Source organism: Rhodnius prolixus, unplaced genomic scaffold, assembly GCF_049639745.1.
Source record: "Rhodnius prolixus isolate KJV_2025 unplaced genomic scaffold, Rpr scaffold_11, whole genome shotgun sequence".
Taxonomy (NCBI): Eukaryota; Metazoa; Arthropoda; class Insecta; order Hemiptera; family Reduviidae; genus Rhodnius; species Rhodnius prolixus.
In genome coordinates, this window is record NW_027411625.1 from 14161426 (window position 1) to 14188908 (window position 27483).

General features: G+C 34.2%; 1 protein-coding gene across 2 annotated transcripts; it reads left to right on the top strand.

Moving 5' to 3' along the window:
* Window positions 1-72: 72 nt before the first annotated feature.
* fid (class I SAM-dependent methyltransferase fire dancer) lies at window positions 73-26487 on the top strand. 2 transcript variants are annotated; one of them, XM_074138203.1, is made up of 22 exons: window positions 73-212; window positions 994-1078; window positions 5166-5350; window positions 5549-5652; window positions 6570-6761; window positions 7102-7265; window positions 8913-9030; window positions 9119-9213; window positions 9576-9746; window positions 11093-11452; window positions 12423-12686; window positions 13025-13755; window positions 14548-14769; window positions 15804-16033; window positions 17153-17247; window positions 19369-19527; window positions 20097-20371; window positions 21730-21883; window positions 21961-22160; window positions 23607-23923; window positions 25237-25406; window positions 26209-26487. In XM_074138203.1, exons 3-22 carry the CDS (start codon window positions 5197-5199, stop codon window positions 26345-26347), a joined length of 4314 nt encoding a protein of 1437 aa, XP_073994304.1. In that variant the 5' UTR covers window positions 73-212; window positions 994-1078; window positions 5166-5196; the 3' UTR covers window positions 26348-26487. The 2 variants fall into 2 exon arrangements, with proteins under 2 accessions (XP_073994304.1, XP_073994305.1); XM_074138204.1 differs by having other exon boundaries at window positions 20097-20272.
* Window positions 26488-27483: the final 996 nt, after the last annotated feature.

Below are 27483 nucleotides of genomic sequence, written 5' to 3' on the forward strand. Positions count from 1 at the left end.
TAACTCTTATTTTCGAAGAAAGTTTAGCAGAATAATATAATTGAACTTATTTAAAAAAATACAAACCAAAAAAAATCATTCAAATGATCAAATATTTACAAATTCATTGCAAAGTGCGAGATCTACCCTGTGAATTAAGTTTTCCTACGAATTTAAAATGGCTTTACCAAGATACCAAATGCAAAAACTTTGTTAATTTAGCCAAATCCAAGGTAAGAAACAAGAACTTATTAGCTTTTTTTAAGCGCGAGGTTTTTTTTTGTTATAAAAAAAAACTGATTACCTAAATTACTGATTTTAAAAATCGAGCTCCTGTGAGTCCACAGAAAATTGTGTAATTTTGGAATTCGCTTGCAGTTTGCATGTATTTTATGTATATGTGTGCGTATAATTGTGGGAGTTTGTATGTTGGTTTTGTGTAGTAATGTAACACAAAAAGGAAAACCTCTATAAATGCTCAAATTTGAAAACGGGCCATGAACAAATAAGATCTAGGTCAAAATCTTTTAGGCAACTGGAAAGCGCGTGCCTATTTTACTGAATCGTATTTTTTTCATCATATTTTGAAATTTTTATCGAAAAATTGGGCTCTCCAATTTATGCTTCATAACCTACTCTGTACTTTATATTAAGCTAATAATGTACATGTACAATATGGGCAGTGCTTTTTGTTCACAGTAATCCACAAAAATGCAAGAAGATACACGAGCAAAATTATACCTAACTTACAATTTTAAATTTAAAATGATCTTTATTAATGCTGAATTTCAAAATGTATTAAATTTTTAATATTACATTATTTTGTGATTGTGCTTAATGTAAAAATAAAAACCTACCGTTAAACTCAGAGCAGTAGGGCCCAAAATAGTGACTGAAATTTGAAATGGAAATTCGCACTTCCTTCCTGAATTTAGTGTTATAATAGGTCCGCTATTTAGTGATTGCACATTACTTTCAAAGGACTGTACTAATTATGTTATTCTATTGTTGCAGAATCAGAAAAGAAATGATGTGTGGGTTGACAAGTGTCAGCACTAGGCGGTCCTTCGGATTCTATCAGTGGCCGATTCTTAAATTGGTAAGTGGAAGGAAATGGATGGTGTTTCACAAAGGAGTGTGACTTTTTTACGGAAGGGCACGTGTTCATAGAGAGAATTTTTTAAGCGTATTGTGTGAACCGTCCAACGAGTCCAACAAGTATTCGCCATAGTGTATCCAGGAATGCAGTACCTACCCTCGTATTCTCATTATATTTTATTAATTTGTGGTTAAATTAGCACATTGGTAAATAATGCCACTTCATGAGGTACGGATCACTATTTATTTCTTCAGATTTACTTCATATTTGCCTTCATTAAATAATGACAAAAGATGGCCTAAAATGTTTTGAAAATTATTGTCATTATGATTCCATTTGAGGCGAATGTAGCACTCGCATACAAATGTGTACAACTTGCAGCTAGTATTAGAAGATTTGATGACGGCACTACTATTTGTTGACATCATTGCCTGAGTGTGCTTCAGCTAAGGAGTATTTCCACTACTAGCTCTTATTTTAGAACATTCGCTGTATCATTGCTGCTGACGTCAGTAAAGGCCTTAAGATATTAGCTGAGACGTCACCTGGCTGTATTCAATAGCATATTTGACGGAACTAATTGTTAATTTAACCGGAAATATAGTTCAGTTTTGTAATTTTGATTGCATTGTTTAGCTGCAGCAGATATATTTAATTCCGTTTTTCCTAATTCTGATCAAACACATGCAACTTTCCTTTATTGACAATTTACAAAGTAATAATCGATCCATTTTCTTAAACATAGAACTTTTACGAAAATACAGTTAGTTGGCTTCTTTAATATGCAGGCTAATTAGGGGTGGACCAAACATTAAGCTTAAATACTCCAACTGAATTTACTAATGACGGTTGAATAGATAATTTGTCAAGTGCTATCCATACACAATTTAAACAAGACATTTCCCAATAGTATGAATAGATAGATAGGTACAGATATAAACTTTATTATAAAATATATACATTACTTACAGACATAATGAAGCAGTATTTACATTATAGTACTGTGTTGTCTGGAGGTTCTTGATGTTACCATTGCAAGTAAAGCTCCAGGCGGAACAAGCGTAAAGTAACATCAACCTGATGACCATTTTTTAGAGAAGCAGTTTGTTCTTTACATCTTCGAGTCTCGTGAGAAGTAGTTTTGTAGATTATCAGAATTGACTTTGTCCTAAACGTGAGTAGAGAAGATTAGTTTGTTGCCCGAAGTTAAGCCGAGGTACTTGACGTGGCTAGAATAGTATGAATAATTCTAAATATCTAAGATTATATTAAGAGTTAGATTAAGATGGGTCAACCTTTCATTATGTAACTGATAACAAGCCTTTATATTGTAAGATTAGTACTATCATGAAATTAACGGGCAAGTTACTTAAGCTAAATTTCTTGGTGAGTAGGAATGAAAGTCAATACAGATTCTGTTCTGTAATACTGGTGATTAGAATATACAGAAATTTCATAGAGCTGTGTCCTATATTGCAGGAGAGTCCTGTAGGTGTACCCATAGAAGAAGTTATCATATATTTAAACGAACAAATGAAAGGAAAAAATCTTTACAAAATGTACTGTTACAGCGCAGATCTTTTTTAATAAATGAGCTTAATTTTTAATTTTGGTTTAATTTTCTGTTTAAAAGTTAGTATATTTCATTTTGTATTGAAATTTATTTCTGGGAATTCATTAAAATCCAGCTAACTTTTAATTCTACTTAAAAGTAAAGGAAAATTCAGTAAATTAAATACAACAATTTTTGTCAGAACTTATTTGATTAACTAATTCTAGATTTATCTAAATTTACTGCATTTATCTCTTGTTTACTGCAGTCAACTCGTCAGATGGACCTTGAGTCCACGTCTACGTGTTATTGTTTATTTCTCCTTGAATAACAATGTATATTTCCTTTAATAAAACACTTATATGGTTATTTTTAACCATTAATCAAATGCTTAAGGACATAATCAAGTTAAGAGGCACCACAGAAATTTTGCAGAAACATTGCCGAAATTACAATTTACAATATTTCAGTTTTCCAGAATGTGTCTTTTCAGATTAAATTATTAAAACTGTCCGGTAGAGCAGTTGTATAAGGGTTGATCGTCAAATAGTATTGCAATTATAATTGCAATTGAGTCCTTTGTAACACAAACGTTGCTTCCCTGCAGATAGGGCGTAAGATGTCTGGATTCTAGGGGGTACGTATTAGAACTAAAAAATATTCATTTTTAACAAAAATATGTCCCCAATTATTTTCATCTCAAGGCAGGGCGATATCCGCTATAGGTCCAAATTTTTAGAAAAATTATAAACCTCAGGAATAAACTGCGACATCTCTCGCCTCAGAGACCTATTAATTCCTATTTTAAGAAGTTTTTTTAGAGCAAGCCCATGTTATAATTCTCCAGATTATAATTGGGTAACACAAATTCTGAGAATTGGGAACTCTAATCCTTTTTTATAGTTTCTTTAGGCCAGAATAATCTGGTCTCTGCAAAAACTGAAAAACTATACATTGAGTTTTGAAATTGAAAGAGTCATCAATCCTGCATATCTTCCCCTTTATATTCATGGTTATATTTACAGTAAGATTTATAGTTTCTAATGTTTTAAATTAGAGTCATACCTGAGACTCCTCACTAATTTCAACTCACGGTAGCAAACTAAGAGTAATAAACAAAAGTCTAATTTGACTGAATATTGAGAGAATTTTTATTCCTTTTATGTGACAGAGGAGTAAGTTATGTTGCTAGCATGTAGTTATTGTCTAAGCACTTGTTTTGTTTACTTTGCGTGCAGTCTAAAACTGTGAGGAAGTTACAAGTTACATTGTTAGAAATGTAAGTATAGACGATATTCTGAAATACATACTAATAAACGAAGAAATAATTTATACAATAAGAAGCTAGATAATGCTCCTTTATTCCTCTTCACCTGCAACTCTTCCCATTGTTTATTTTTATTGTGTTTTTAACTGAATTACTTCAGCTCTCTTATCTGTTATTTCTACATTATTAAAATTATTCTTTTAAACTGTGTATTTTACTCACCTATTGCGATAAATGAATGAATAAATGATTTTATTTACAAAATACATAAATACCCATGGATTTATATATATATAAGCGTACAATGGTTTTTGCCGTCTGTTGAGTTGCCTAATTACGTAAGTTTAAGTTTATTTTACTATTATTTACATTTTTCTTTTTACTTTCTCTTACTCAAAAAAAATGGTCTTTACAAATTTAGAGTTTTGAAATTTGATCTTTGCTTTAGGTGGCACAAAAGGATCCGATAATAAGCTACCCAGAAGTGCCACTTTACAGTTTTTTAAATTTATTAAAGCCAAAACGGCTCCATTCATTTTTGTTGTATTTTAGTGTTAAGGGCCCTTCCGGGGAGATAGTGTGTGAAGTGCTGTGATTAATGTGCCAGTTCAGAGATTTCTTTTTGATGGATTCGACCAAAACCTGTCTGTAACGACAATATAGACAAAAACAAAACTCAGTATCAATCAATAGTAGTTTTATTGGTCGGTATGGCTACCATAACAATAATAATTGGAATTTGGAACCAAATCCCAAATTTGAAGATAATCTGTTGACTGGAAGTGATAGATTTTTAGTTTTTAGCAAACAGTTTCGTTTATGGTTCCAACGATTTTTTTTTAAATTCTGTGTAAACCCTTTAAACATTACTTTGATACATATGGGTGTCATTTGCAGTTGGACATAAAGTACATAAAGAAGGTCTTCAGGTCGGTTTGAAGTTTGTTTTTAGGGAATAGGGTATTAGTGCGTTTCTTTATGCAACTGTGGTGTTATACCTCTAAAGTCAACTATCTTAGTGTAAATTTTTAAGTTTTAAGAAAACATGTGATTTGCTGTAAGAGAAAGATGTGTGAGCGTTCACACCAGATTTTTTAAGATAAAAAATGACATTATTTGTGTCTCAATAGTTATTATCTCTTCACTTAAAGCAGTGTACGTTACTCATGAATGTATTGTACTGAGCAGGATAAGCAGCCGTTGCTAAAGGTCTTAATAAAAGTAATACAGTGGGCCTCTGGCTGTAGCTCCAAATGGCTATGTTGCAGACGAGCAGGTGATGTCTTGAGGAGGCTAGCGATGGTGGACAGGGAGGCTCGGTGTATCGCACTCGAGCAGGCCTACGTGCATGAGGTGTACGAGGAGATGGGCGCCGGTCTGGACCAGCCGCCCTGGCCCAGGGTCACCCACTTCCTTAACCAGCTGGAGATGGGCGCCATCGTCTGCGATGTTGGTAAGTAATACTGGCAATGTCTTGTACTGTAATTTATTTCTTGTATTCCTAACACAACCATCGAGTCCAAATTTGTTTTAAATCCACTTCTGCATTGATATGAAAAAATATCGACCTCTTAGTAGCGTAAGTTTATGTAACAGTCTATCAAACTCCCGCCCAAAATTCTGCCAACTTCTTTAAAATATTGTGTTTTAGGTTGTGGAAGTGGAAAGTATCTAAGCGTAAACCCATTCGCCTTCAATATAGGGGTGGACAGATGCGCTCGTCTAGTTGAGGCCGCCAGCATGGAGCAAAATGAGGTGACGTCGTTATTATATTTCTTTCACACAGAATAATGCTGGAAGTATACAACTGGGAATAATACGCAAGTTTGTTTCCTCTTGAAACCGGAATATTGTTGTAGTATGTATCCGGCATCTAATGTAAGAATTGTCATTGATCGATGACAATCGAATATTCTTTCTCACAAAAGAGAATTCACGCCTGTGGATGATAGGACAAAATTAAGGGTTATCCTAAACACCTTTAGCTTTCACATTTATTTCCTTACATAAGAAAGCTGCATGTACTTACGGATTTTGTTAAAAATTGATGACAAGTTCTCACTAATAGTGACCGCCATTGCTGTATTAGATATACTAATCCTTTTCTAATAATACTAAGATGTAATCTATTATGTGGAAACGGGCAAGTCCGTTAAGCACTTCTGCCCCAATAGTTTGCAGCCTTCACCTTCCAGCACGTTGGCTGGTTTAGAACTTACAATAAGGTGTGGTGTATCCATTATTGGGCTATTAGCGCCTCGCTAGTTACTATAAGTAGTATTTCTCGCAGAAATCGGACATTTCCTTAGTTGAAAGAAACGCCATCGTTATACGTTCCATGTATCCTTAGTCAACTCTACCTTTTGCTGCAGAATGTTTCGCTCCATTATTGTGGTGTCATGAAAACCGATTTCTGTCTCTCTCACAGGATATCACTCCTGATATCATTATTTAAAAACTTATATTGTGATTGATATCACGGCAGAAACAACCATAAACTCAGTCCATACATCTCCTTCAGTTTATGGCAATTTCTAATCATTCCCCCCCGCACTTATGTTCATCAAGAGGGATTTTGGAAGTTTCTTCATAGCAATATAGCATAATGAAATTAGTAATTTTTACAGCCAATTATCTTTGTACACATTAAAATTCAATTATAAAATTCTCAGGTACTACTATGTGATAATCTATCACTGCCGTTCAAGGACGAGAGTTTCGATGCCGTTCTCTCGACGGCTGTAGTACATCATTTTGCCACATCAGAAAGGAGGATTGGCGCGATCAAAGAATTGGCAAGGGTCCTGAAAATTGGCGGAAGATTGGTTATCACAGTATGGGCTATGGAACAGCGTCGTAGAAAGGTAAATAGAAGTGGTGTGTCTTTTTTGGTTTGCTATATGTAGGGATATACTCTGTTGAGCTTACACGATGTCTGTAATGTAGAATTAAACATAAGGGAGCACAACAGTCCTATTTAACATATAAAACATTCAAATATTAAATCAGGATATAACAAACGTCTGAAAACATATGTGAATAAACTGAACACATAACACGCCGTTGCATCAAAGCAGAGACACTGAAAAAGCGTATTCCATACTGAAATGTCGATAATTATGTTTGTAACTGCATTCAAAATACACATTGCATAAAAGAAAACTCAACGAAAAAACCAAGCAAATTTTATTTGACTATTTACAGTTCGAGTCGCAAGATGTGCTGGTTCCGTGGCATAGGTCGCAGAATCTGAGCGCTCATTCCTTAGAGATCACACCCACAACGGCCAGCAGTGAGGAAGAACAGACTTACCACCATTCTAGCCAAACTAGCCGATCCAGAAAGCACGATTCTGGCCAGTCGATCAGGTGAATCTTGCAAAAATTTTCGTAACTTGGAAACTTACGAACATTATAGAACATTTTTCGTGATAAGTTTTGAGGAATCTGGTCTGAATAAATGTCGATTTTTCTAACTATCTTAACATATATGATAAAATCAGGTATAAAAACCAGTAAAGAACAATACTCCACAAATTCGCTTTACAAGTGTTGTGAAGTTTGATTCTTAGAAACACTACAAATCCATTTACTAACCTGGAATCCATGCTGTAGTTGATCCAGAGTGTCCGATCGGGAGAGGTAATCTATAAAGTGAGCGGAATGTCCGGTGATACGGTAAGAGCGACCCACTTTCAGTATTATTGCCAATATCCTTTAATTTTATAATTTTAATTATATCAACTTATAATTTAGAGGTACTAATTATTTATCGGCAGTTTGATCTACCGAGAGTTTAAATTGTCAAATTTATTGAATTAATAATATAAATAATGATTTGATCGTTCAGGGAATGATTTGCGAGAAGAGAAAAAACGAAACTATAGTGTAATAACGGCAATAATTAACATTTTTTATCATCAATGTAAAACACATCTGTTCACATAATTACTTTCTTCTTTGAGTAGACCTTAGAATGATATGCAAATTCAATCAAAAGGTTCGAAAGAGCGATGACCAAGTTAAAAAAAAGTTATGTTAAGAAAAAAATTGTATTTTTCTGATAGAATATAGCTAGCTACGCATTGAAAGCTTAATTTTCAGTAAGTGGGTGGACATTTATGTGAATGTGAGAAATGTATGCCTTCTATTTCAGTGTTTCAATTTCCATATAATTTTTTTTTTTTTTTTATAATGGAAGCTTTTATTTGAAAAGTATTTACCAGAGTAACGGTGGTTTAGTAAGTAAGAGGCGGACTTCTCTGTCTGAACTCTATTGTACACCTTGGAAGAAGAGAGATATTGTGCTATGTAACTCCTGAACGAAAGAGAATGTCTTTCATTTTGTAGCCGAGTACACAATGCTAACTGAAATAAGAGTTCTTTGGTTGGGTCATCGCTCTTTAACGAAACCGCAATTCCTCTGTCTTCTTAATCAGTCGAGTCTTATTAAGTATGCACACTAAGCATGGCACTATCACTATGATCATATATAACACTTCGCCTTCTAATCCTTATTAAGACTCATGCACCTATAATACTTTCCATTCTTTCTTTTCGCTTTTTCTTTTTTCATTTTATTTCTATTCAAATATTTATTTTATTTTTCGTATGAATTTAATGATTGTATAATTCTTTGTTTTTTCGACCTTCGGTAGATGGATTTAAAATTCATGCCGCATAATAACAATGGTTACTTATAAAACAATTATTTGGAACCAATTAATTTTCATCAGTATAGTTAAAATGTTGTTTCCAGTTTTGAGGGACAATAGGACCCTTTGTCCCCTTTTCAATCGCGCCTGATTTCGTACGAATCTTACAAATTTTTTAATGATCTTGGGTCTCGTACGTTCTGCCGCTGTTACTGCCTGACACCCGCCTAGTCAAAGTACCATATTGGGCTGCAATATGACAATGGCAAAATATAAGTCTTCTGGCACTTCTTCTAATAACACCACTAGTAAAAAGGTTTCCAAAACATTTACGTTAGACATTTAATGTTTTTGATTGCAGGGATAATAGCAGCCGCAGCAGTCGGTGCAAGAAGAAAGAAGTCGTACCATCTCCCAGTAGTTCTTCCTTGTCTAGTCCCAATGAAACTTGCTATAGTTTCGTTAGAAGAGCGCTTAAAGTAAGCTGGATGTGCAGTCTGATTAGAGCTAACAGAGAGAATAAAATTTGCTCTGATTATTATTATTATCATTATTGTTATTTCCTAGAAATTAGCTGGCGTGAAAAAGAGCGGAGGCCGCAACAAGCCCTGCTTTCTAGACTCTTGGAGTTCCTGCACCAGTAGCGACCTTCCTCCTAAGAGGTAATCACGAAGATTTGCGATGTGTAACAAAAACCTGCATTTTTTTTCTGAATGCTCAAGTTGAACTGTTTCAGTTTATCAACAGTTCCTTATTAAGCAAAACTTTTGCTTTCAGTTAAAGCTCCTTTCTTCTTAAGCGATGAATAGCGATTTCAAAAATGACTTAGATATCGTTTTTATCCTTTAAAGAATTGTCCACTTATGCAAGGTTAGAATAAAACTAAATTTATCGTGGCGCCTAGTTGGGTATTTTTGAATTATAAGATGATAAACGTAAACACTAATGAACAAAAAAAGAAAATTGCCTTTTTAAAGCCAAGATTATTTTTTTTAATACTTATATATTCATTTATTGAATACAGGTATGATCCCGAAGGCTGCGAGGACATAGAAGACCTACCGATAGAACTGAGGCGGCTGGAGGACGAGCAGGAGGCGCCCGGTAGAGAAGTATGTCCTCCACCAACCACTGCTGACAGACTAAGCACGCACAAATCCAAAAGTCTGTCGGATATAGCGATCACAACTTTAAAGTAGGCATCTGGTTATTGAAGATTAATGTAACAATATATTTGAACAGATTAACTTCTCAAAAACTAAAGTGATGGCGGTGGGAATCCCAAATTTTATTATATAATTGACCTCAATGATTTAGTGGGATTTGGGAGTAAATGAAATACTTTTCCTTTATGTAAACTCATTAATTAATCAATACATTATCCTTGCTAACCCACTCTCTTGGACAGAATAGATAAAGGGAATTTCATACACATTAACAAAACTTTAAACCAGTTAAAAATAATAAACCAAGTCTGTTTTCATATTTCTGTATCTCACTAATTTCTGCACTCGCGCTTCCACATCTTAAATGAAAAATAAATAAAGGTCTCTAAAAGTTTTTTGAACTTCTTATGGTTAATTGTTTTTCCCTCTAGTTTTTTTATTTATTTATTTCTATATTATACAAAGTAGCATGTTACAGAAAGAGTTAGCCTTTTATTATACTACAACAATATAGATACAAAAATAATTAAAATAAACAAACTTAATCTGAAATTAAACATAATAAAACTGTAGGTGAATTTAAAAAGAAAAAGGAAAGTGAGTCAATAATACATAAACTGTTCTTTTCTTTTGCTCATATTCAAAAGGAAACAAAATAAGAGGTAGCTCAGGGAAACAACATCAACGTATAATAATAAACAGAAACCAAGGCAGTACAAAATCACAAATTATTCGTTCGCATTACCGATTAAAATAACATTGTAGATCTAGTGAGCACAGACTGGACATTACTCTTGTAGCAAAGCACTTCGTAGTCTCATTGCATTATGAAAAAAGTTATACACATTAAATACTTGAGTTTTATTTTCACATACAAGTATGTTTATTAAATTAGTGTCTGAAGAACTAGTAAGGTATTTATTTCTATATAAACTGTAGTAGGGGCATTTTAAAAATATGTGCTCGAGAGATTCCTCGCTTGCTCTGCATAATTTACAAGATTCAGATAATTCTACGCTGTACGTTTTTTTTTTTTGTATAAATGGTACATTTTTTAGCTGCACTATTCCTGAGTTGGCTGAACACTCTGACAGCTTCCAAACAAATATCATAAAACAAGTAATAGTTCTCGTATTTTGCGTGCAGGATTTCTTTATACAAAGAACAATACGAGGAAGAATCTCTAGGTCATTTGAAATTTATGGTTAATTGTAGTGTAAAGCTGTATCACCATTGTTTGTAATTTCTTTTTATAACTTTGATTCTATAGGAGTTTTGGATTAGTTGGGACGACCGACTTACATCGATAGTTTAATTTTATTGAATTAAATTTTTATAATATAATCGGTATTAATTTATTGTTTTAATTTTATAGCCGAGTAGTAAGATCACAGTCCAGCGTGCCAACACTAGGCGCTGAAGAAGCTGCGCTGGACAATGACCCTGAAGCCAACACGATGCTGGATCATTCAAATCTACGCCTGGTTAAACAGAAAAAGTCAATTGTTGACATGGACGTGCATAGCGAGGAACGTGACAAAGCCATGGACATGAAAGATATGGTGAAATCGCTTCCAGAATTCAAAGTTACATCTTACAGCGGTCGTAGAGATGTTGTTAAACAAAGTTCGATGAACGAGGAATTCATGTCAGCTGAACGCTTACGAGAGAAGGCCAGAGTACAGCAGAATATTCAGAAACAGGCATCTTTGAATGACGAACTGATTTGTAATAGGTAAGTGTCCATGAGAATAGTACTTTTAAGCTTTACATTTATGTGAAGTTTTCTCGTGCAAAGAAAGTGTACCATAGATCAAAACAAAAATCACGATTGCAATACTACTAAGCAGAAGAATTAATTGCTATATACTAAGAGAAAATAGAAGTGGTAATCGGAGCTAAATCTTGTCTATGGAGCGGGTGTAAAAAAGCACAAGATGAAATCTGATCCTCACAAGTTTAATAATAATACACATTTATTGAATGAAGCAAACACATCAATAAATTAAAATACGTGTGGTATTAAAGGCATGATGACATAAGCAGTCTGCTTGAGTTCTTTGCAATAATTTTGGTTTAAACTGAAAAATATAAATGAAATAAAAAAATATATTAGAGTTTTATAAAATAATATATTAGAGAAGATAAAATAAAACTCTAATTCAATAACAAGTAAATTAAGGGGACATAATATGAACACTCAAATATTTGAAAGACCTCACACTTTTCTTGCTGTTCCTTTAGCCCTCATTGACTTGGTGACTGTATGCTGCTGCACCTTTTTCCAACTCCGTGAGCTGTTTTTAAAGGTGCTGCTGATTTCACAATTAGAGCGACATCAACGGCAAAACTTCATCAATCTTTAGTAGATGCTGGCTCCGCCACTTAGTAAATGTTATACACAACATTATTACTACTATACTAACAGCATGGGCGAAGCGAGTTTTCTTTCTCAAACAGACGCTTACTGAGAATTCCTTCGTGCTCATTTTGAACCTACATCTGTTAGACTGTGCCCTTAGTTCGTAGTAACTATTCTAATCACCTTTGCAAAGAATTCTTTCAAAAGAGTAATTATATAGAATATTGTGTTTGTAAACATCAGACGTAAGTTGATGGGTCATGTCATGGAACTCATGAAACTTGGATTTTTTTTTTTAACTGTTAAAATTTTCTTTGTAATTTATTTATCTATTTATTTTTAGAAACAAAACGTTAGACTCAATGAAGGACGTACTGTTTTCAACGTCCACCTCCAAAAGGTTTCAACTGATCAAGAACGGTCTGACTAGGAAGATAAAAAATTCTACGACTAATATTGAGAAAGTTGCGGGCATTAAGAACGGATTTGTGAGAATTTTGCAAGGATTGACAAATACCGAGATGACCATACCATTGCCGGATCCTCACCAACTGCCGGCTTCCGAGTTCCAAAACAAGATGGAGCAGGTTGAAAGGAGTCATTCAAGGTACCTTGCTTTGTCCTTGATTTTTTTTTTTTTCTGTAATTGAGGTGCACTCTGCTTAAAAAGCTCCAACTAGTTTTTTTTACCTCCATATGGTATAAATTACAATCATAGATGTATTATTTTTACTTGAAACATTTTAATGCAAACAGTCATTATATGGGGGTTCTGATGGAGAGAGGACATTAGAATTTCTTCCACTAAAGTCAATTCAGTATTTTGTAGGGTTGTAACACCAGTATACTATTAAAGGAAATAGAATATCACAAAAACGAAAAGTCTCATAAAGATTAAAGTTGTATGAGCTTCACAAACTAATTTTTTAATTTTCTTTTCCACAGAGAAGACGGTTCAGATTCATCTAAAGACAGTAGCTTGCAGAGTGATACAAGCGTTGATTCTGAAGACAGTTTTGCATCGGTTATTTTCGTTCCAAAATGTGAACATATTGAATCTACAAAAACATCGCCCACTTTGCAATCATCACCAGGCTCACCACAACCAACATCACCAAAAATCAAACTACCACCTAGCATTGTATCTCCAAAGATGCGCAGTTTCAGTATGGGTATATCATCATTGCCTACATCGCCAAAATTGAAGCATGCAATGGCCGTGATATCCACTACTCAAACACCTACATCGCCGAAACTGGTCTGCTACCCAAAACCGAATTCACCAAGGCTTTACCATCAGGCTTCATTTCCAATGTCTTCGCCGGTCACAACAACTTCAGGGAATCGTGTACCAATCAAAATGATTTCCCAAGAGACTGTTTATCCGCAGTCAGCTCCACCAAATAGTTCAGCTAAAACTTTTCATACCTATCTACCACATATAACCAGTAAATCATTTGAACAGAAAATCACCAAGAATGATTATTTTACACAGTTAGATACCATCAGTAAGAAAGAGGATGAATGTGCTAAAAAAGACGAAGAAAAAGGAGAACTACTCCCCGAATCAGAGCTACCGGAATCGTCTAATTTCCCTGATAAATCTGTAACACTGATTACGACCAATGAAATCGCCACAAATGAGAAAACAAGAGTTGTGTGCGATTTTATAGCACGTAAGTTAATTTACTTATCTACAAAATACTGGACTGTTGGACAAGTTTTGAATGAAAATTGTCCTTTTATTATTAGGAAGCGCTGACGTAGTAGGATAAAAAAAACTTTTTTTTCATCCTGATCTTCAGATTGGAAGAAAAGTGTCTTTCTGTAAGTTTTGATGTTCTCAATAGCAATTATTGTGTTCAAGAAGTTTGACAGTAATTTTTTTTAATTTTTTGTTACCGGTTATTCATAACGTAAGGGAAGGGGCATTCTTGTTTAGTTCAGTAGACATTGGGTCGTTGTACGGTTTTTTGAGTTGGTTGTTGTTCTTGTGGAGTGGAATAAAAGTCACTCAGCTCTAACAATCTGGATTACCATAATTCAAACAGATGACCTTAGTACGAAAAAAAAAAAATGTTAGGATTGCGGTGTTGATATGGCTTTATGGAAAGCTGTCGTGTCAAATCCAACCTCAAATATTTTCCACTTGCTACAGAAGTGGAAGGGTCTAAATTTATGATCATTTAGCCAACTCTATTTCCTGAATTATTTGATATCAAAGGTTGTCAAACCATCAAGATGTTAAATATATATTTCTTTAATATACATAAATATAAAATACGCTCCATTTATTTTAAAACTTCGAAGTAAATAAAGTTAATTATAGTTTTATTAAACATTAATTATATAAATTAATTTATATTTATAAACAGTAACTAACCCCAAAGATTTTACAGCATTAGGAAGTAATTGTTTATGTACCTTTTTCTTAATCTATTTAACTTTTTATGTAACTATTTATCTAGCTAGCGGCAGTTCAAGTATGAAGGCACAGTTCCCGTTATTAAGGCGTTCTGCCGGCATGTTTGGTAGACGGTCCCCAGTCTCTAAGTCTGTGCCGCGATTATTTTCCCTAGAGATCTTCAATCCAGAAACAGACGATATGGACAGCGACTCGAGTGGTCTGTCATCACCAGATTCAACAAGTTCCGTCATTTCAATAAAAAATGGTGAAGAATCACCAGAAGGTAAAACCAAAAACTAATAATATTAGTATAATTGCCATAGTTAATGACAAATAATTTGAAATTTGACTCCTAGTTAGAGGACTCAAGATAAAGTCGTACTGGCTTCCCTTGCATTTTTTTGTATCGACAATACAATGTCGGCTGTGTTTCAGAAGGCTATGGGTGGCAATGACATTATTTATTGACGCGTCTGAAATAAAATAATAATAATGTTGCCGCTGGAATAGACATAAATGTGGTCTCAAATGCAAATCAACAGCTACAGATAAGATGAAAAGTGCTTTATGGTACGTTTCACGTTTCCTTGAACACGATGGACATGAATCCAGAGTATTCAGAGTACATACGATTTAAAAGGGAGCATTTTTTTTTTTTTTTTTTTTTTTTCAGAAAATTATGAGTATTATTGCCAAGTATAGCCAAGTAATCATGACAAAGGTGTTCCTCAAACATTGTTGTTAGTAAGATAGGGACTGCTTTAAGAAGACTGCAGTATGTAAAAGTAGGATTAGCAAGGAAAGAATATTTTGCCAGAAACAATAAATTTGCCCGAAGCAATGCCAATATTAGTATAGAATTAATTTCAGGGGAGTTGTAGAAAGCCTACGCTACAAGGTTTATTGTGAAACATACTGGTTGGACCTCCATTCCTGTCGGTTTAATTAACGTAGACTGATGAAGGCCTCCTGCGAAAAATGTGAAGGATGAGTTTTTCTTCTACGAAGAGCCAAACTATAAGTTTACTATGCACGCTAAGCCCCTTAATTATAATGGTGCTAGTTCAGTATACAATACTGACTTGAGGCTTTAGAGTGCTGTTTAAGGTTGCAGTTCCCCGTAATACTATGTCATTGTTAAATCTAAGAAAGTTGGTAGAAAATGAGTAAATTTCAACTATGTTACTTGTATGAGAAGTAAGAGAGAGTCGCACGTATATTTCTCGTCCAGCTTTGCATTTATCTATAACTGGCATGGTTAATGTGCAAACAATACCACAAAACAATAAATAAATAAATATCTCTGAATGGATTCAGGTGAAGAAGTTGACCTGGACGATAAGACTGAAAAGGAGTGCCTTAAAAGAACCTCAGGAGTCGGCGCAGAACTATCTCCTGACACCGTTAGCACAGATAACCCAGAAATACTTCTAGATTTAACAGAAACCTCTACAGAAGACACGCCACCGTCGTGCGGAACTAGACTGTCACCGCTTCTTGAAGCGGTTGCAGGTGTCGCTACTACGTTAGAACATACTGTTGATAAGGTAAGTCACAATCCAAACCTGGTAATTTGGCCATTTTATTCTACTCAGTAGAGTTTTCCTGGGATAGTTTTTCAAATAGATGTAATTATTTTCTAAAGCAATTGTAAAGTTCTTCTGGCTGTGCCAAAAAATAAGAAGAGAGCGACAGTGGTTTTTTAGGCCCAAACCATTTAATAATAATAATTTTTTTTTACGGAGGGGAAAAAATGCATTATGCATCATCGTGGAGAAATGCCCACGATATGGGGACCCACTAAAAAACCCACTTCTCAAACAGGCACAAAAACCCACCCTGGAACCACTTACGCATTACTTCAAGGTGGTGCCTCATAATAGCCTATACGAGCTCCTACCGGCCTTTATTCGACTCTCTGTTACGACAGGAGCAGACGGAAGTCCAGCTCCTGTTTCTTCCTTTTTGATATTACCTCAACAAAAGTAAATAATAATAATGGGTTCTAATGACCATAGACGTCAATGCGCCGGCGGAAAATAATAATAATATTAATAATATGGTAATAATAATAATAATACTATTTATTTACAAAATTAAAGAAATATATAAATAAGTATTTTACGGCATGGATTGAAATCCGTCTGCCAGAATGTCCCGAGCCATTTTAGCTGCCACTAAGCGATTTTGTGAAAGATAAATTTAAAATTGGACAATAAGAGAGTTGGATGACACAGGAAATGCTGTTTCCAGGCTAAAAGTATCTTCCCTCTCTGTGGGGTACAATTAAGTGGAGTGCTGGCTGGGCACTAACCGTTTGCACAAATTCGGAAGGACGGTAAGTCCTGAGCGTTAAAATTATGTTAAAAGAGTGGGGCAACGGTGTAAATGTTTTCAATAATGGAGACACAGGTCCTTAAGAGAATGGTTGAGAGGGTTTGGAGCTCAAAGATATCTTGAGGCGATTTGGTCGACATGCTTACAGAAGGTTGCTTCTCGGTTGAGGGCGCTTGATACGTTTTTGTTTCTGGGAAGAATAGGAATGAGAAAAATGAAAGCCATATAAGCTCAGTGGTCGCACCGTTCAGGAGCCCAAGTAAATATGATAATTGAACTTCAGTATCCTTCTAGTCAGATTATGAACTCTATGAAAATCTATTGTGCAGGTAATCCAGTCTAATCCCTACGCTAAGGGAAGGCAGCTGTCTCTGATGGGCAATTCATCAGTTCACGATAAGTTGATTATCAAGAAATCTCTTTGGTAAGTATTTTGTCGAACGTACAGAGTTATTTTTCGAATGTATGACAAAAATCTTTGGGTCGATATTGGCAAAATAAACTATCTGCCTCAACTTTTTAATTTTTTTTTCCAGATTGCATTATATACTTAAGAGAATAATAAGTTTATAAGGCCCAGAACCACAAAATACTGTGTTCAATAAATATCTTCTTCAAATTTTCGGCATCCCTGAAACTTTTTTCCAAACTTTTTGAGGTACTCTGACAGTCCCAAGGGTATACCATTTGAGTATGGGATACTAACTACAAAGACTGTATTCACATTAATCTTCTTTTTTTTTCAGAAAACATTGATTTTAATAGATTTTTGGAGAAGCAGTGAGTGATACTTTCATCAACAGTATCTTTTATGAATTAAAATTGTCCGGTAGGACAGTTGTGTAAGAGTTGATCGTCAAAAAGTGCACGAAAAAGCATATCGTTGAAAAAAAAAAAAAAAATTTGATAAATATTTTTTTCACTATAGAAGATGAAATTCCCTAATTTTCTGAATAATATGCGGCAAATCCTCCTTTATAATTGTAATTTATTAGCAACAACCCAGATCTAAAAGATTACGAGAAAACGGTTGGCAAAAATGGACAAAAACAGCATTTTCACAAAATATTCTGGTTGTAGTTGTTGTTGTCCTTCTTCTAACAAAGTTTCAATGACAGTAGTTATTTTAAATATAGAAGATTAAATTTTAGAATTTTCCAAACTGTTGAAATTTCCAACCACTATATCTCTCTTCGTATTGTTTCTATATTAATGATTTCTTTACCAAATTATGGAGAAAAGTCTACTCTATAACTAGTATAGATAGCAATGTTTCAGTCATAATAGTTATTGAAATATAGACGGGTAGATTTTGGAGGTTTTGTAAAATGTTCAAATTTCAAACCTCTATATCTCGTTTCGTTTGAAACAGTGAAATGTTTAACATCAATTATCTCGAAAACTACTCAATAGATTTCGTTTATATTTTACCTGTATATGGAGAGAACTATAGTCTATAATTGTAGAAAATTTCGTAAAATCTGTCGATTAGGAAACGAGATATTTGGAGTTAAATTTTGGCATTGTTTGAAACATTGAAATCTTTAACATCAATTATCTCGAAAACTACTCGATAGATTTTGTTTATATTTTACCTGTATATGGAGAGGACTATTGTCTATAATTGTATAAAATGTAGTAAAAATCTATCGAGTAGAAAACGAGATATTTGGAGTTAAATTTTTGTTTCCTTTGAAACAGTGAAATCATTAACATCAATTATCTCGAAAACTACTCAATAGATTTTGTTTATATTTTTTCTGTATATGGAGAGAACTATTGTCTATAATTACATTAAATTTCGTAAAAATCTGTCGATTAGGTAACGAGATATTTAGAGTTCAATTTTCGTTTCGTTTGAAACCGTGAATTCTTTATCATCAATTATCACGAAAACTAGTCGATAGATTTTTTTATATTTTACCTGTATATGGAGAGAACTATTGTCTATAATTGTATTAAATTTCGTAAAACTCTGTCGACTAGGAAACGAGACATTTAGACTATAACTTTACCCTATAACTGGCATTAATAGCAATGTCTTAGTTGTAATATTGTAGTTTTCGAGTAATGAAAAGTTTAAATTTTGGAGATTTTGCAAACCGCTCAAAATTAAAACCTCTATATCTCAGTTCCTTCCTTTCCAATTTTAATTATTTCTGTACCAAATTATAGACAAAACCGTACTCTATAACTCGCATTAATGTTTTAGTCATAATAGTTATTGAGATAGAGAAGGTTAAATTTTGGAGGTTTAGCAAACTGTTTAAATTTAAAACGTCTATATCTCAATTCCTACCTTTCCGATTTAATGATTTCTTTATCAAATTGTAGAGAAATGTCTACTCTATAATTGGCATAAATAGCAATGTTTTAGTGTTAATAGTCATTGAGATATTGCAGGATAAATTTTGGAGGTTTTGCTAATTTGTGGTTGGGGGAAATCTGCAGGCAACACGCTGGATTTACACCCCTGTGGAAAACTAATCCTGTCCTTATATCTCAAAAAATTATATAATGTATATTTCTATTGTGTGATTTAAAGGGACGAAAAAAGCGGAGACCTGAACGACAAGAAAGCTCAAGCAAAAAATGTGACAGCGCAGGAACCTCCATCGACCATGAGGTGGGATGAGGAATGTAGACAACATCTGGCTGAGTTTGCTGAAAAATTAAGTGAAAATCTCCTTGCTGAAATTGACAGGTAACTACTCATTTCTTTTACTTTAGTATTTGTAAGTTTTCTACCCTGTTATGTGCCTTTCTGTGGAATCAAGTGGTGATCAGAGGGAGCAGGAAGAGAGATAGACTAGGTCTGAGAAAACAAAATTTTAAGGTGGGATTACGTCTGCTTGAAGAAGCTGGTACAGGTAATTGGGCATGCCTGAACTACAACTGTTGAAACAATGTATTTCCTGTATTTCATGGATTTGGCGAAGCAACTTCTTTTTAAAGATTTTACCGCATAACTTCAGCTGGTTATTTTTTAAATTTTCCAGACCTTTCGATAGATGATACAAACATTGACTGGAAGTATTAGGGTGGAAGAAGAAAGTTGGTTAGTTAGAAGTTTACTTTAGGAATCCTTTAGGGTCGGTAAAAAATAAGATATAAAAGGCACCAACTTATCATACTGGTAATTTCAATTAAATAAAGTCATTTGAGAAATAGGCGATTACTTTACGTTACGTTACTAATGTCTTGTGAGTGATTCAATTCAGAGTCCTTATTGCATAGAATAAGATTTTGTTGATCGCCTTGTGGATGTTGCAGGTACTGGGAGGAGAGGGGCACGGCAGTGGTGTGCGGGAGCAGTCTGGGTGCCGCTACTCCAGTGTTGCCTAACTTGCCAAAAGAGGATCCATATTTGTTCCGTTTGAGCGAAGAGCTGGATAACCTGACCCGACTATCTTTAGCTCTTCAAACGCAAAGCCAGCAACGATTCAAAGGTGAAGGCGCCAGTATTGAGGAGAAACATGTTGAGGCAGATTACGGAGACCTCGTGCTTGTCCTTCCTCCGAATAAGGAGAAATGGCAGGCTATAGGAGGTAAACTAAAATGATATTTCAGGCTTTCGCGATCGTCTTGCCTTGCAAAACAACTGCCTAGGCTGTTTTTCCTAGGAAATCGATACAGGCATGAGTTTTTTTTTATATCTCTCTCTCAATGGCACTACAACCCAGTTTGTTGGGTCCTGGCCTCCTCGATCTTACTCCGCCAGTCGTCATTCAATATCATGAGATATTATGTCCAAGTTCAAATATCCAGTTCAATTTTAGTGCTTTTTAGTACACTATTCTATCTTACAGTATATATATTATACTAGCCCACCAAACCGATCAAATACACTTAAACATATACAACTTCATAAAATCCATTAATATTAAACTATAGACACACCATCTTCTCCATAAACCCGATACAAAATATACAATATGAACAATAAAATAAAATTAAAAATAATGATAAAACAATAACAACAGTTGTTGTATAATGTTAATAACAGCCACTATATAATGTTACCCCAATGCTACCCTATAACTTAAATATTACTTTTTAAGCAACATAACCCTTGGCTGTTTGCTAAGAACGTAAGGCCAAAAATAAATATATCACAGAAATAGCATTTAGCAGCCAAAACTGTGATTTCCTACGCGAAATTGATGGGTTTTCAGTCAGGCACAGGGTAGTCATCATAGAACGACGATGAGGGCTTTACGCTGTTACTGCCGAATGAAATCTAACTCACAAGTACTTTTGCAATTACTTCCGTTAGCTGCCAACATACTGTGAGAAAGTTGGAAAAATAATTTAGGATGAATGGATGTTGGAAATACTGCAAATTTGAATGTTGCCGAACGGCACATTCTACCACTCAATTTGAGGAAAAAAGAACTGCCAGAAACTAACAACAACTAGTTAGAAGTTTAAAAACAAAAATGCCCAACGATATGCGTACTTTGGACAATCTCAGATAAGCTTTGTTCCATCAAGATTTGTTTTGAGAAGCACATACCTTCCAATTAAAAAATAATGAACTTGATGCCAACCAGAAACTGAGGTCTAACCAACTGCAAGGGCATCTAATAGCAACAGATCCTACAGGACAGAAAGATAGCATAGATCAATCAAACCCAGTGGACTATATTTTTAACATTATTAAAATAAATTCTGTCTAAAAAACTAAGTTTTACGTCCCACTATTAATGCAATAGTGCAAGTAATAAAATTTTAAAAATGAGGTTAGGTACGCAGTGCTTGATAAAATTAAGTAAATAAAAGAATTTAAATCGTACCACAAATTCGAAGTCTGAAGAAATATATGAGATAGAATTAAGTGAATTGCAGTAAGAGTGTTGTTGAGTGTTCATACCTCATTTATTCAATAAAAGTTGTTTTGCACCAGGTATCGGGAAATCTCTGGACATAGACAGTATGGAAGCTACAACAGAAGGCCACAGCTCTTGTGCGAATTCGTGTAAAAGTGCAATATTAGAAGCTAGCAAAATATGGACTGAAGATGCGATTACTACTGAACCATCTACAACTGAAAATTTAAGGTAAGTTTTGAAATACTTTTTATTTTTTTAAATATAACAAAAAATATTCTTTAAGTACGTTCCTCTTTTGGTTTTAGAAAACTATCTATCCCAACAGAATTAAGTGATCCAGAGCCAATTCAACGATTACCAACCTCCACGCCATTTTTTGAATCCATTGACCCGGTAGACATATCAGAGAAAGCGCTGGGCATGGCTAGTGAGGACGTCCATTCGTTACATGGTGTGGAGACTGTTGAGTTTCCTAATTCCTCGAGTGTGTCATCAATGAAACCAGGTAATTATAATGCTTATAACTCAATCAATGTTTTATCTATCATGAAGCTGCATCTTTGTTTACTATGTTTATCAACTTTACTTTCCACCGCTTGTATCAGTTTATCTTACCGGGAGCTTTTATAGCTTACTCTCTGGTTAAGTCCGAAGAGTTTATCGAAAAAGGCTCCGGGCGCCAATGACCTCAAAACGAATATTTTCAATAAAAACAAAATTAGAAAATCTACAGGATCTGGTGTGCATTTTCAATTTCAAAAATTTGACGCTTCTTAGTAGAAGGGAGCGAAAGTGTAAATGAATTTTTTGAGTTGAATTTAAGTTTAAATTGTTATCAGCTTGAGTAAATTAAGAAGCTAAGAAGTAATAACATTCATAAATCTTAGCCGAAAGTTTACTAAAACCCTTCAAATAAATATAACGTCCCTTTAATTTTTAAAATAGTTTATTTGAATTTTCAATAGATTTGTATAAGTAGTGGCTTATATTCCCTGAATACAGGCCGGCATGTCTATCCTTTTTTCTGAATGATGTAGGAATTAGTAGGTATTCATGTTTTTTTTTTTTTATGACATTTATAAATGTTGGCCAAATGTTTATCAAACCCACCTTTAATAAATGTAATGTCCTTTCAATTTTTAAAATTGCCGGCTAGAATTTCCTTTAAATTTGATTCTATGTCCGGAAGAATAGTTCCAGTTCGATTTCTCGGAACGGGATCTGCTTCATGCACACCGACAATGCTTCCCGTTTCGATCTTCAGTGTTGCTTAGAGGAAGTTCAATCCTCTAGTTTCTCATAAACTTCTAGATTAGAAAAGTTTGATCGAAAAATCTTCGAAAAAAAGTAATTTGTAATCCAATTCGATTTTATACTAAAAACGTCTTCTTTATCATTTTTTCCAAATTGAAATCATGAAGGTAGCGTGAGAAGGTTTCATGCGTGTAAACTTACTCGTACTTGTTGTGGTTAGTGTAATTCTTTTCCCATGTCGTTTAGATTCAGTGCAGGTGGCGGGTATATTGTCGAATTAAGACATATGCGCAGGTCCGAATTCAAGCGCCGCCGATTTATCAATCAAAGAAGTGCTGATAAACGGGATATTATAATTTTGAACTGTCATAGCTTAAAGCGCAAAACTGACATCCTTTAATAAACGCCACTACCTCTTTAGAATCCAGTTTTTAAGAAATTTACTTATGCGGAAAATGTATAAAGGAGGGTTTTTTTGGAGTTGTTTGCCTGCAAAGATAGCTGCTTCTATCAGAAGGGCATGATTTTGTTGGCTCCACATGTATTCAACTTAATGAAAGAGAAATGTAAAGTGAAAAAGATACTTTTATACGCCCTAATATTTGTTATGTACTTTACCAATTTTGCAAATATTTTGACTATATTTTAGCCAATTACTTGCATTTTTATTTATTTATTATTATTTATTTTGGAACAGGACAGTCAACGGATTCGTCAGAGTCTGGTGAATACACTGAGAGTACGAAAGACTCTCGTCCTCAAACCAGCCTCAACGCTAGTCAACACTGTTTGCCTCATGTATCCAATTTACGTCCCACCAATTCATTGGAAAGTTCAGACGCTGGTGATGTATCCGAACGTACATGTTCAGATATTTCTGTACAGAACACTGGTTCAGCTATAAAGACACCAAGTACAACATCATTTGCATCCGATAAAGCTTCGGATTGTTCGAAAGATGCACGGTACGCGGACAGGAGAATGGCACGATGCGATGGGCGTTCATCATCTGAGGTAAGCAGTGCTTTATTTTTTTAATATACGGTTTAACGGTGACCAAGTTAGCTGATCGATTATGGAGACGTGTGCTGCAAAGCTAAGATGTATTGTACTGCTGGGTTCGATACCCGGACATAAGATTTAATATACTTTTACTTTTGTGAGTTCTTCAAAGGTAACTGTCAGAAACAAGAACAAGAAATCGGTATGTACGTTGGTATGTGCATTTTGAATTTTTAACGTCAAAACAATGATATTTTTCATTAACATAAAGAAAAAAAAACATGAGTAGTTTAATACCTCCTATTATAATCAATCTACATTAAATGGGTGCTACACTTTACTGAACTAATGTTTTGTATTTGAAAATGGCCAGCACAAGGGTCTGTGACTTCTAATACATTCTAAAAAATATGATACTGGAAGTATCAATCAAATGTTGAGCATTTGCTGATTTATGTACCTTTTGTCGTTTAATCAACCCTTATACTTCACTTTTAAAACTGTAAGTTTTTGTTAAGAAGTTTGATAATGATATGAAGTATTGTAAATTGACTCATTCTGTAGTTGCTCCGCTTTTGTAACTTAACTGCGTTGGTCATTAGCGCCAAACTTCACTGTTGTTATGTCTTTCAACTTTCAATTTCAATTAGTAGTCTATAAATGAATAGAAAAACTCGTTAAATATCTTGAAAACACTATTTATTTATTTTTTTGTATTTTTAAAGGTCATTCCATAGTCTTTTATTACTCTAAATAGTTTATAATTGGCTTAGTTTTATCCCATTGCAAATTCTGCTGAAGACATTGATCATTTCAGTCACGAACGTTTTAGTTCGGGAAGGCTCTGGAAGAAGTAAAATACAATAATTCCATTATTCTTGAACGACCCTTTTAATATATTCTTTGTTTGTAGTTGAATTACACTTCCTTGTAAATTTTCCGTCTTCGACGTTACGAGGTAGGGAAAAAAGAAAGCTAATAAGAACATTTTCTGAAACTTAAAAAACATCGACTTCAAAGGATTTTAATAGGATTTCATTTACGCATTCATCAACTTCGACAAAATCAAACTTATAGCTGGCTTAAAATGATGGCTCGTGTATCTGAACATCACATTACTATTGACATTCTCAAGTGTACATAAAATTTTTTAGTTGGAGTTAGAATCACTGCTGTAAGAAGAGAAGGGTATTTAGGGCACGCCAAAGTTCCTGGCTTCGAGTCCAGCAGTCTGTTCTTCTATTTTCTCTTCATAGCACCCCCTTACAAGAAAATTGTGGAATCTTTCTGACCATCATTTTTCTTTTCTTTTTTCATGATAATAGGAAATGCCTGCCGATCGTACAAGTATGAACAAACTTGTCCGTCAGCGTGCCTCTACTCAGGAACCAGAAATGCTGACAAAAACCCAGAGTCTAGAAACTTCATTAAGCTGTTCGACGTCGCAAGATTCTCTACTCTCAGACAATGGGGGAGGGGCAATTACTTTTCACAGGTGAATTATTTTTAATCATAAATGAATTCCCCAAACCATTTTTTATTATACGTTACGAATTGTTTATTATTAATGTTAAAAATATAACCCTTTACTATTGATAGTTGAATCACAACGGAGTTTTTCTGCTGCACAGACGAAAATGTAAATAAAAATCAATGCTATCCAATTCAATTTTTTTGTTTAGATTGACGAGAACTTTTCTATAGTTTGTGGCCTTGCATTATGTTGGTGGGACAAAACTAGTTTGCGATTGAACTCAACTAATAACGCTGAGCAATTTTTAGCTACTTGCCAGAATTCATGGAATTGGAGACGAATTCATGATGAATTACTCTATATTTCCATTAAACTGGTTCATATAATGTATATTAACTTTTTCTTAAATTGATGCTCTTGTAACAACCGGAAATGCCGTTGGGCCATAATCCAACAAATGATCACCTTTTTCGCCTTTAAATCCACGTCTCATCATAAATCACTAAGCATATCAGGTGGATTTTTAAGAGAAGTGACGAATCTGCTCGCAGCCTGATAAGACATGAGTTCTTATCCTACACCTCTTTTTTGCCCTTCCCATAGAATAGAAATGCAGCTAACGGGTTCTGTAAATAACTGTCATTTCTGCAGCATGTGCACAAGTAAGTACTTGCCATAAGTATGGCGCTTCATTCTCGATGGAGCTTCTTTAGTCAGAAAAGCTGCAGGTAGAGAAAACATGTGAACAAAGCTTTTAAAAAAATAACAAAATATTTTTGCATGCTTTTTTCAAGAGCTAACAAAATGCCTGTAACTGTTGCAGATACTACCATGTGTTCAAGGAGGGCGAACTTGACCAGCTGATCGAGACCTATGTAGATAACTTACACATCATCTCCTCGTATTATGACCACGCCAACTGGTGTGTTGTTGCCGAAAAAGTCCAAGTATGGACAATATAGAATTTATTTTTCATGGGACTTAATTTCTTCATAGTTAAGTTATATTTCTTTAAAGAAAATATATTTAAACACAGTCATTCAGAACAAAAACCAATTGTAAATCTTGTGTGAAACCTGAAAATTTGTAGGTTGTCATCCGTTGCAGCCACGTTTACTGGTCAAAATAACCTTGATACTTACATTATTTTTGGGCTTTTACAGAACTATAAATTTTAACAGTACTATAAATTTACAGTACTATAATAATCAGGATGCTCCATAGATGGTTAGGAAACTGCCAGTGTGGACTTAGTAATGCAATGTCTAATTGAGATATTTATTTATTTTTTTTACTACAAATTTTGGCTCAACTTTGTTGCGTTATTTTTCATTATTATCGATTAAAGTCTTTTTCCTAGAAATAAAACCCTTTAATTTTCCAAATTAGTCTCAATGTGTCTTTATTATCTTCTCTTTTTTTTTGGGGGGGGGGGGTCAAAATTTACATTATGACATCTTGTAGTAAATTAATAATTGTAATTTAAATTATAATTTATTTAAATAATTCATGATTACGTTAATTTCTATCTAATAGTATTATCTATCTATTTATTTATTTATTTTTAAGATTTTAACATTATACGTAAAAATACTTATTCTTTGTATTCTGTTATTTAGTTTTTAATTATTTTGTTAGGTGCATCAACATCTAAGGCACTAAGAAGTGAAAATTTTAATTTAAGAGGAAATCTAAGGGTCGGTGCCTTTTTTTAGCATTGAATTTGCTGAAGGTTCAGTTACTTTCCATTTGTGAGCGCCACCATCCATCCAATAGAGCAACCCAAGGAAAACAGTTGTGCAAAATTGCAGTTCCTTTTATGCGGAATTATGAATTTTGAATTAACTGTTCTGTTTGACACGGGGAAGTAACTTGTTTTGAAGAGTAACGTTGAAAAGTGTAATGATGCACTTCCCGATAAACACCTCAAAAGAAAAATCAATATCCCTGAATAAATAACAGAGTTAGGCCTATTTGCGTCCCTAAAGTGAACGAAGTTTAAAGAAAACCATTGGATCCTTTATCGTACCAGTTAATTTACCTTTCTGGATTGGCATTTGGCCAATTTCCGAAGTCAGATTTGGACCAAACCAGAAAA